We start from the raw sequence: 11,758 nt of genomic DNA, 5'->3' as shown, positions 1-11,758 counted from the left end.
GGCTGGGACAGGAAAAATAGATAGTCCTGTAGTACTTTGTGGTGCCAGTAAGAAAGTGTTCAAAAAAAGATAGGAACTTGTTGAAAGAACTCAGGAGTTAACTCAAAGGAGTTCCTAATGGGCAAATGCAGAAGAATTTGAGCAACAAAACAATGGTAGTAAGTAATGAATTTTAACCCATATAATAAAATATCCAGGTGTCCACAGATATAAATAATCAAATAAGCTGGGAGACAGAGGTATGGAGACAAAGCTTGTTATTATAAAAGAATTTCAAGAAATAAATGTGGAAGAAAAGGGCAAAACAGAAAATCACCTTTAGGCAAACACCACAGTGATAACTATTACAGACAAGATCCACCAATAAATGCAAAACTTAGCATAGTTGGAGAAAAGAATTTGCATGTCTCATGTATAGCTCCCAAGATATGAACTACAAAGGGAAACAGTAATTTTACAGTGGAGATACCTGGCAGATACCACCTTAACCAAGTGATTAAGACTGACACACCAAAATAAGGAACTCAAAATGACACACTAGAATGTACCTCTTTATATGATCCATTTTCTGTGGTATTTTTTTCAAAATTGCAAAACCTCAAGGCATCTGAGTACATCAAACAAATCCAAACTAAGGAACATCCTCAAAATATCCTACCAGTACTCTTCAAAAATATCAAAGTTATGAAACACAAACTGAGGAACTGTTGGAGACTGGAGGAAAGACTAAGGAGCAATAAGGAACAAATAAATACAAGATGGAGTCATAGACAAGATCTGGGGAACAGAAGAACACTAGTTCTTTTTCTAACGGAAAATTTGGTGGAAAAGTTGGTGAAATTCAAGTAAGACCTGTAGTTTAAATGCCATTGCACCAACATAAATTTCCTGATTTGGATAATTATATTATGGTTCTATGTTGTAATACGGAGGGAGGCTGAATGAAATGAGGGTATATGGGAACTCTTGGTACTATTTTGTGCAATTGTTCTGAAGGACTAAAGTTACTATATTTCAAAATAGAAAGTTTAAAAGAGAATCTCTTGGTCTGTTCTGTTTTATAACGGTTTAAAACAGAACAGGTAAGACCTTCATTTTGTCCCAAACTTTAATATAAAAAAGCTATAATTTTAAATTACAATTTAATACTTTGTTAGAAGACTGAAGCTATGAAATGGGGCAACACCATTTCATGGTCTCCAGAGCAGAACATGCAAAAATGTGTTATCAAACACTTCATCTGCTTCTCCTACCGTCTTGTTCTATGAGGGAAAACCTATCTCAAAGATGTAACATAGGCTCAAAAACAAGTTTGTGAACATGAAAAATTATTTAATGACAGGCGTCTTGAAATTACAAATCTGTTAAGACCACCACAATAGTCCTAAAGTTTGTTTCTGGGAAAAAAAATCTAGCACAGAAAGGCTCATGTGAATAGCAATTCCTAATGAGAGCACCTTTGTGTGTGTAATTTCTGCTTTGGTTTTGGTGGGGGTTGGGGCATGAACTGAAAGAAACAGTTTTTAACTAGAAAATATATGCACAGTCGATCTAAATTGACTAAAGAAGAAATCTACATTTTTAGGTGATCTTTCAAAATCAGTCCTTGGTTTGAATTATCCATTAACTAGTGGGGATTCAAGTTTGCCCCCTTGTCATTAAAATACATATTCATAAAACTTTAAAGTTGCACTGTTCTAGTTACAAATAGCTTCTACTTTTCTAGGACATAATTTCACTTTGTTTAAGAAGAATTCATTAAAGAAGCTATAAATAACCTTTAAATATTTAGCCATGAATAGAGGGTGGACTGGCATTGATGGCTTATTTTAGTACTAACGCAGAATGCTTTTTGTTTTTTTATTATTTTTTTTTGAGACGGAGTCTCCCTCTGTCGCCCAGGCTGGAGTGCAGTGGTCGGATCTCAGCTCACTGCAAGCTCCGCCTCCCGAGTAGCTGGGACTACAGACGCCCGCCACCTCGCCTGGCTAGTTTTTTGTATTTTTTTTCTTCAGTAGAGACGGGGTTTCACCGTGTTAGCCAGGATGGTCTCGATCTCCTGACCTCGTGATCCGCCCGTCTCGGCCTCCCAAAGTGCTGGGATTACAGGCTTGAGCCACCGCGCCCGGCCCAGAATGCTTTTTAAAAGCTACATTTTAGCATGCATCAAGCTAATGATTAACTTGTAGCGTTATTTTCAATGTTAGAAAGAATTTATCTTTGAGGAGTTGTGCTCAAAGTAAATGTGTTATTTCAGTTAGTAGGAACGTAGCCTTAAAGAATGCAAATGTTGGGAAGATGAAATTGTAAGGAATATTTATTTAAAACGTTTAAACATCTAGACCTTTCCTTGTCTCCCAAAACATAATCCCAGTGAAACTGCAAAAACTAATAAGGGAGAAGTGTCTGAGGAACTGAAAGAATTCCAGATATGTTGTGTGATACATGTAGCATATATATGAATCAAGGACATATCTGTACTCAATTTTGAATCATAAAGTTCACAATATTTTTGAGACCAAGTTTCATAAAGTTTTTACTGGAAAAAAAAAGTTTTACAAAATATCTTTCCAAAGATTTTCCCATTTAGAGTACAATTAATTCATGTAGATTTCTGGCTTATATAGATTACAGTATTGACATTCAGTTTTGGGAGGTGGGCTGTATTTCTTGAATAGCCAACTAGCGGGCGGCAAAACCTACATAGAGAAGTTTTTTTAGATTTTTTTAAAGTGCTTTAAAAGTGAAAGCAATAATATAATTGCTTATTTGTAACGTATTTGAAATTGTAAAATTTTCTTTAAACTATGGTCCATTATGGGTATGCACAATATCACAGCTTGGCCCCAAAACTGCCTGTTTATTTAGTTTGAAACACAAAAACAATGCATATGAACAGTATTCTTTGAAAAGTAATTCAAAAATGCTGCCACTGCATCATAAAGGGCAAACTTAGGACACGAGTTTAACAGTATTCAGAAAATTAACAAAACACGCCGCAATATTTAAAGTATTCCGACAGTTACTTTGATTTTTTCAAATACCAAGGGTAAAAGGAAACTCGTCTGCCAAAGTAAAGTAACTCAGGATACCTTATTTCAGACTACATCTAACCTATTTTGCTATAGATATTCTAAACAAATGAACAACTAGGTTTTAGGGTGTAAATTCTCATTTCCTAGACAGGGCCTAGTTTTTCTGTTGCAATCTGGCAGCTTTAAACTTTGAAACCCTCTTTCCAGTTTCTTCTGATGCTTCCAACAGAACTTCCTTCCGTTCTGGAATAGTGGGTAGTGCAGGATGAGCAATGGCTGGGTGTGGTGTTAAGGAAGGCGACACAAATTCTTTTTCTATAACAGTTCCAGAAAAAGCCTAGAAAACAAAAGTCAGGTTATGGTAATAAAATGCAAGTAAGACACCCACAAAATCTTCCCATTCACTAATTTGACATTTCTTTTCATTAAAAGTAAATTCACAAGATTTGTGGCTAGACAACACCACTACATCAAAATACTAATTGTTCAGAGAAACCAACACCATTAAATTTTAATTTCACCACCAAATAGAAGTAATTTTTACAGTATACATGCAAGAAAACAAAATGTAAAATGTAAATTTTACATTTTTCTGGGAAAAAATTTTTCTGGGAAAAAACAGAAATGGATAAATAAAAGGTCTTCAAACTTTCATACATTCCATTCATGTCCAGCCCATGCTGTGAAAAATAACATATTAAAATAAAAATGCTATTAGGGTGTCAAACTTCGACTTTTGTACATCAGTTGATGAATGAGCTATCCTATGGTGGCCTTGCCGCCTGCTAGCCAATAGCTTAGTTTCACCAGTACTGACATTTCTAACTGAAATCTCTTTGGTGGTGTTTATGCAATTATTTCAATATTTTATTGCATTTTGCCTCAATTTTAAGAGATTAGTGGAAGTTGAAAAATAAAAGTGCTGACACTAGTAGGAATAAGCACAGGTTTCAAAATTTTAAGACAATTAACTCTGACAGAAATCAGAAGTTCCACAAAAAAAGAAAATGACTCAATTTCAACTGGATGTTTGCTGTATTTAATCTGGTCAACTGTATGTTCAACTGGAACAGAATTAAACAATGTGCATAAATTGCTGGAAATATCTGTACATGTTGTTTTATACAAAAATAGGTAAGACCCAAGGAGTTTTTTTTTTTTTTTTTTTTTTGAGACAGAGTCTCCCTCTGTCACCCAGGCTGGAGTGTAGTGGTGCAATCTCGGCTCACTGAAAGTTCTGCCTCCTGGGTTCATGCCATTCTCCTGCCTCAGCCTCCCGAGTAGCTGGGACTACAGGCGCCCGCCACCACGCCTGGCTCATTTTTTTCTTTCTATTTTTTAGGAGAGATGGGGTTTCACTGTGTAAGCCAGGATGGTCTCAATCTCCTGATTTCGTGATCCGCCCACCTCAGCCTCCCACAGTGCTGTGCTGAGATTACAGGCATCAGCCACTGCGCCCGGCCAATTTTTTTTTTTTTTTTTCAAAGATTTCTGATATTTAGAACCTCCATCCTTCCCTCTACAAACCAAAATTTGACAGGTGAACTTTAATGTACACTTTGCTTTCCTGTCTACCAACTGCTCAAAATTAGTTAAAACAACATTATCACCTGAATAATTTAAGAAGCCACCTTCTTCTACCTTGCCCCACCATTGAAACAAAAACAAAGAAAGCCATCTCTCTCCTACATTATTTTTGGAGTTCAGCTGGTAAAAGCAGCTTAAAGCTCACTTTACTAAAACTCCACTTTATCACGATGAACATAGAGGCTTCCTATCCTTCTTCTATTTAAAATGCTTTTGAAAAGAGATAATATTTTAGCATTTAAAAGATACTGAAAAGGGTATCTTCCAAAGTACTTACCATAATCATGAACTATTTCTCTGATGTTAAAAAATTTATAGCAACTACTATTAAACATTTCCATACAAAATGCAAAACTAGTAAGGGTGAAATAAAAAATAGGTTCCACACTCTAACTCTAGCTGTACCACGATACACTAAGTCCTTACAAAAAACTAATATTCAAATATTTATCAGCAAAAGTCTACATCCATTACCTGTTTTCTAACAGTAGGGAAGACTATTAAATAAGGTAAGATACTTTCCAGGTCACCTAAGATCATTATACTGAGAAGAGGGGAAGAAAACATTCTAGTCATATGTACTGTCCCTAAATGCTACCAATCTCCACCCTCAATTGCCATTTAATACACTGAGTATAATACCATTTAGTAAAAGCAGTGGAATTTTTATATAAGATTATTTATATATGCATGCATCTTATTGTATATACAAATGTATACATTGATTTGATCCAGGCATGGGTTCCCCAATCTTCCTACTTTTTAAATTGAAAACTTCAAATACTCACCAAAACACAAGAATGAAGAAATTAATAGCCTTATATTTCACAGACATCCTTATTTGGGGATTTCCTAACCTCCCCTGCACCGCCACCAAAAACTGTAAGCAGCATGGTGGGTGAAAGTGTATTGAGTGTGCACTATTTTTTCTAAGGACATGGTCTACAGCTTTCATCAGATTATAAAACAATTCCATAATCCCCCAAGAGTTAAGTTTCACTGGAACACGGCAAAATATTGGACTTTAGATAATTATCTGCTATGCATGCATTATTTTTCTTTAACTTAGCCAAGGTATTTAGAAGAGAATAGTATAATCTGCTCCTTACACTATCAGAAAATGACCTACTGGTAATTTATTTAAAATAAACTGCTAAATAATTTCCTAGCTACAAATGTAATACATAATGCCAAGTAAGATATTTTAAATTTCCCATTTTGCTGAAATAGAACTTGTCTTAAAGTTTATCAAAAAATAAACTATTTGAGTATCACAATATTTGTACTGTTTGCTTGTGACTATTAATTTTTTATTAATTAGTATCAAGAAAGTATGAAACCTAGAATTAATTAAATCTTATGACTTTTCAGATCAAATAGCTAAAACTGGCCAAAGATACTATATGAAATAAAGAATTAAAAGATACACACACACCTCAGGTGTTACTGATAAGGGCAAAAGTTTCTTTTGATGATTTTCTTGTGGTTCCTCTTCCAAAATGCTCTCACTGGTGTCACTGCAAGTGGCTTCTTCATAACTGATACTCCTCAAAACTCCCCGCCTATCGTCAAATTCAGCAGCACTGCTTTCACTGGTGTCGCTACACACACTATTCTCTCTACTTCGAGACTTCAGGATGGATTTGCGAGGGACATATTCTCCATTCACAACGTCAACAAAGGCTCTGTGATATTCAAAACATATATACATTCACTGTACGTAACTCATAAAACTGAGAATAACCTTTTGAAAATTTCCTTAAATCTGTTGTAGAAATTAATCTGAACATTTTTATTAAAACCTTGTATCTAAAATAGTCACAATCACAATTAATTTTAGAACCTCAAATGACATTTTCATACTATTTTGAAAGATATGATTTATCTGGCCTAATAAAACATAGCATGTTATTTTTAAGCATGTCCTAGGTGGCAAGAGCATAGTTTGCCAAAACTCTACATTAAGTTTTAGACCCACGTATACATTTAGCAGTTTTCACTATTCAACAAGGATCATAAAAACAGTACGCATTTTCAAGTGATAGTTTTCTCAACAAACAATTCCAAAAAAAAAAAAACTGCAACAGTGTAACTTCTACTCTGAAAAGGTAAACTGCATGCCAAGCATATTATGGCTGTGGTAGAAACATACGGACCCAGCCCACTGGAAACAAAAATGCATTTCCGAAGATACAGGATTTTCTGACTAGACCATTTGGAAATGTTTCAAAAGCACTGGTGAAGAAGAGAAAGTGAAAAAAAAAAATTCCTCCATTCCCACTGCTCTGGACTGGGAAGCTACAGCCACTCAGCCTATCAGATTCTAAGCTAACTCCTCAGAACACTTCACATTTCAGTGAGGGTCTTCTGTGTTACAAACAACTTTCTCTGGTAAAGGTTCAGTGGCAGAGAGAGAGACAAGGCCAGCAGACTGTCCTGCAGCTATGAGCACCTCCCACCTGTAAATGTCAGCAGGTGTCCTGATGGTCGGCAGCTCCTGAGCAGAGTGGCCACTGCCAGTGCTGTTCTTTCGTTTACGTTTGGCTTCTTCTTTCTTTTCACTGAATTTTAAAGTGGTATTCTTTCCAGTATTTATTCGGACCTAAAATTTCAGAGCAAGAAATTAAGAACCTTTTGACAAATTAAATAAAAGTGAAATCAAAACAAACTCTGTAACTAAACAAATAATAGTAAGAGAGGCAGCTGAAATTTTCTGATGCTGAAATGATGTGCATTATCAGGTGGAATTAAAAAAAGTCCTTACCTCACAGATCTATGACCTCTAAAGTAAATCTTTAATAACAAATCCTAGTCTTCAGTGTCTTTATTATTGTAGAGAAAGCAAAATACATTAGAACTAAATGCTAGATTTCTTATAAGCTTCATTTCACCCGATTCCTTTGATAAAAGTTTTTGGCTTGAATTACGTATTTCAAAAGAAAGTATAAACAACAACAAAAAATTCAGTGAGAATATAATCTTTAAGTCATAAAAGTACTATTAAATAGTGCCTATTTAGAATTTTAAAACATCTCTAACTTTTAGAAATTGAAGGAGTAAAAAAATAAAAACCCACCCTGTTCAGGGTTCACATGGGGTTAACATGTTATTTTTCCTCCCCTAGTCAGCACTTAGACCATACTTTCCACAATAATGCCCACTATTCCCTGTAACATTCCTGCAAATAATATTTGTTCTTTCTATCTAAATGAAAACAGGAAAAAAGTAAAAGCCTGGCAAAAGAATCACAAAGCGACCTTTTCTGGCTAATCATCTCAGTCAACTTTTCCCGAAGAATCAAGGGAAGACCCCTTCAGTCTGACATATTAGAATATAAAAACACATACAATTATTTCACTTCATATTGGAGCAGGAATAACTCACGAAGCTAAGAAATATCAAATATGTTTTAAACATATTTCATTAAATAATAATCACACACACTTAAGACTGATACCACAGACCCTTAACTCTGATACAGGCAATTGGGAATATTGTGTAGAAAGGGCACTCACTGAGGCGAAAGAGTTTCTGTTTTATTACCAACCAGATCTATGTCTACTAGGCCTTAAATTTCCCTGAGAAAGACGAATTAGACGAATTCCCAGTGCCTCCTTAGAGCAGTACATGGAGCAGAGAGAGGGCAAAGATGGACTTAAGGCAGCCAATCCTTCCTTCAATCAGAGCCAACCTGCTTTGATCTATTTTAAACACTGGGATTCTACAGTAAGTATGGAGGGAACAAAAGGCTTTTCACACTAGAGAAAAGCTTTAAAACTCTGTATTAGAAAATCTCCACAGTCACCCCCAGCTTTAAAATGCCAAAATTCTAAAGTCATGATTTTCCACAGATGTTTATATTTACTTTGTCAGAAAAGAAACTAATTTTTACTTTCTCCTACATTTTCCTTTTGTGCTTATGAAGTATTCATTTTATGTCCATAGAAAACAACCTGGCATAATTAAAAATTTAACTAATGCAGTCACTTTCAACATGCTAAGCACACCAAAATGTCCACAATATAATTAACTCCAGGATTCTTGACAAAACTCTCTGAATGAAGGACAGGTGAAGTTACAGTAGTTGCCACTCAAATCTGATCCCCTTCCAGACCCCAAACAATGCATTGTTTCAGAGAACAATGGACCAATACCAGCTAACTAAATTTTTTCCCCCTTTTTCTTCTTAAATTGGTCAGAACAAGAGGCAAAAGATGATTTTCCTGTCTGGCACTATCAACAATGATAATGACTGTTAATACTGCTCTTTTAAAAACATCACAATGCTTAATGTTCAAATTATATGCAAAATTAGTAAAGTTAAAAGTATACAAACCCTCTTAGGCTCAACAGTATGAGAAAAATATATTGTTGGTATAGAATTATCTCCAACCCCTAAAGCCTCATGGTCATTATCACCATCATCGTCGTCAATGTTGTCGTCATCCTCATCGTCATCATCATCATCATCATCACTGTGGTAAGAACCGGAACCATTCACTGAATAGTTCAACTGACTATTCATTTGAACACTGAATGGTTCTGAACTTGCAACATCCTTATGACAACTGTCCAGAGTATGAGAGTCTGTTACTTGATGCATCGCATTCACATTTGTGTTATGATCTTCCTTTTCCTCTTCAGAAGATGTCGTATCTTCTCCATTTGCAATCACAATATCAGGCTTACTAGTAAGGGAGAAGAAAATTAACAAGATCAAACAAACATACTAGAATTTTACATTATTTAAATTTCCAGTTAGTTTCCATGGGTAAATACTAAGATCTTGAATAAAGTATTTTAAAACTAGAACTCTAAGTTCAAAACAAAAAAATGTTTTGAAGTTAACAAAAAACATTAGTTCCTATGCTGCTTCTATATATTGCAGTTATTCAGACATAAGTAGAATATAGAAGATAATTTTTTTATCTTTGCAAGAAAGATACTGGCCATATGCAATATAAATATAGTACCAATAATAACAAAGTTGTAAGAAATTCAGGTAACATGTATCTCTATTTAAAGACCAGAAATTGAAACCACATAACTATAATACACACTTATTTTCTACTCCTATACTCAGATTTTACAATGAGTATGTATTACTGTAATTTTAAAAAATAAAGGATTTATACATATGCACATGAATATACTTATATTTATACACACGAGTGAACACTTACCATACTTGATTCTATAAAAGATTTGAGGACCTTACAAAAATAACAAAATCGAAAATGCAACAGAACTGAAATAACATCATACAAAAATAGAGAATCATGACCAAGAAAATCACAAGATTCAAAACTGGTTTTAAAATGAATAGTATCAGTTAATCAAAAGACCTAAGAATTTATAGGTGAAATGGTAGGAAAAGAAACTTGTATGCTTCCTGCCCTATTTTTCACAGAAACTAATTATTGCATATGGTACATCATTTAAGCAAAATAATATAGGAACTTCTCGAGCAGCAGACTTCATTTAGCATTTTAACAATTCTAAGTATGTGCTAATGTGTATTTCAAACAGCAATTTGGTAAAGTTTCTCATACATATAGCTATCTGACCAGATTACAAATTACCTGCTCCAAAGTGTATTTTTGTTTTTCACAACACATTCAAAGATAGAGCACTATCCTAGGTGTAGTATAAAAATACTTCATTTAAAATTGAACATTATATATATTAAATCCAAGATTATTAAAAGTCAACTATCTGGTATAATTATACAAAATAGGCTATAATAAAAAAAAGAAGATGTTGATCTTAAGTATTAAAGTACATGCACATGCATGGGAATATGCACAAACACACAATCCTATAAGAAAATATTCCGGCCGGGCGCGGTGGCTCAAGCCTGTAATCCCAGCACTTTGGGAGGCCGAGACGGGCGGATCACGAGGTCAGGAGATCGAGACCATCCTGGCTAACACTGTGAAACCCCGTCTCTACTAAAAAATACAAAAAACTAGCCAGGCGAGGTGGCGGGCGCCTGTAGTCCCAGCTACTCGGGAGGCTGAGGCAGGAGAATGGTGTAAACCCGGGAGGCGGAGCTTGCAGTGAGCTGAGATCCGGCCACTGCACTCCAGCCCGGGCGACAGAGCGAGACTCCGTCTCAAAAAAAAAAAAGAAAATATTCCAAAGAATTAATGTTTATCTTGAGGTGAAAGGATTATTGATAATATATTATGCTTCCCTGCATTTTCTTCAATGAACACATACTATTTTATTAATGAAGAAAGATTAATGAGGAAATGTATATAGAAACAAATTATCTTGGAAAGATAATCTGTCATCAAGTACCTATCGAGTTCACCCAGCAATTCTTCTTGTCTCTCTAGTTCTTCAAGTCGAGCCCACAGTTCTTTATCAGCAAGCAAATCCTTGGATTTCACATCATTTGCAATATCTGCTTCAAAATATCTGAAGTTTTGGTTTGGAATGCGGTTTATGAGCAATTCGGTGTTTCGCTATTTAGAAAAAGGGAAAGACATGGCTGTTAATAGTCAACATGAAAGGCCGGGTGCGGTGGCTCAAGCCTGTAATCCCAGCACTTTGGGAGGCCGAGAAGGGCGGATCATGAGGTCAGGAGATCGAGACCATCCTGGCTAACACGGTGAAACCCCATCTCTACTAAAAAAATACAAAACACTAGCCAGGCGAGGTAGCGGGCGCCTGTAGTCCCAGCTACTCGGGAGGCTGAGGCAGGAGAATGGCGTAAACCCGGGAGGCGGAGCTTGCAGTGAGCTGAGATCTGGCCACTGCACTCCAGCCTGGGAGACACAACGAGACTCTGTCTCAAAAAAAAAAATAGTCAACATGAAAAGGCACAAACCCAGACTTAATGAGACTTTCTTTTGGGGCAAGGGAGATATTGAAACAGAGTGGTCACAATTTTTAAGCCAAACAGGGGAACTCCAAGGATGAATGTCTCTTACACCCTTGCCACTCAAAGTGTGGTCCATGGACCAGCAGCACTGGTGTCCCTGGGGAATACTTCAGAAGTGTAAGCTCTAAGGACACCCCAGACCCACCGAATCAGAAACTATATTTCAACAAGAGCCCCAGAGAATCTGCATGCACATTAAAGGTTGTGAAGCAGAGCTTCAAAAATGCATATGGAGAAATGGCCACAA

The 11,758-nt window shown here is 35.8% G+C and overlaps 1 protein-coding gene across 1 annotated transcript in view; it reads right to left on the bottom strand.

Annotated features, from left to right (window-relative positions):
• Nucleotides 1–3,081: 3,081 nt before the first annotated feature.
• Nucleotides 3,082–11,758, bottom strand: part of LOC108530612 (unconventional prefoldin RPB5 interactor 1-like) — a 10,439-nt gene continuing 1,762 nt past the window's right edge. Inside the window, 6 exon segments of the mRNA XM_017873598.1 lie at nucleotides 3,082–3,372; nucleotides 6,058–6,307; nucleotides 7,082–7,224; nucleotides 8,959–9,310; nucleotides 10,926–11,045; nucleotides 11,047–11,092. Coding sequence (XP_017729087.1) covers nucleotides 3,190–3,372; nucleotides 6,058–6,307; nucleotides 7,082–7,224; nucleotides 8,959–9,310; nucleotides 10,926–11,045; nucleotides 11,047–11,092 — 1,094 coding nt within the window. The 3' untranslated portion in view covers nucleotides 3,082–3,189.

Source organism: Rhinopithecus bieti, unplaced genomic scaffold, assembly GCF_001698545.2.
Source record: "Rhinopithecus bieti isolate Rb0 unplaced genomic scaffold, ASM169854v2 scaffold_7509, whole genome shotgun sequence".
Taxonomy (NCBI): Eukaryota; Metazoa; Chordata; class Mammalia; order Primates; family Cercopithecidae; genus Rhinopithecus; species Rhinopithecus bieti.
This window is presented reverse-complemented; position numbering and strand designations above follow the sequence as displayed.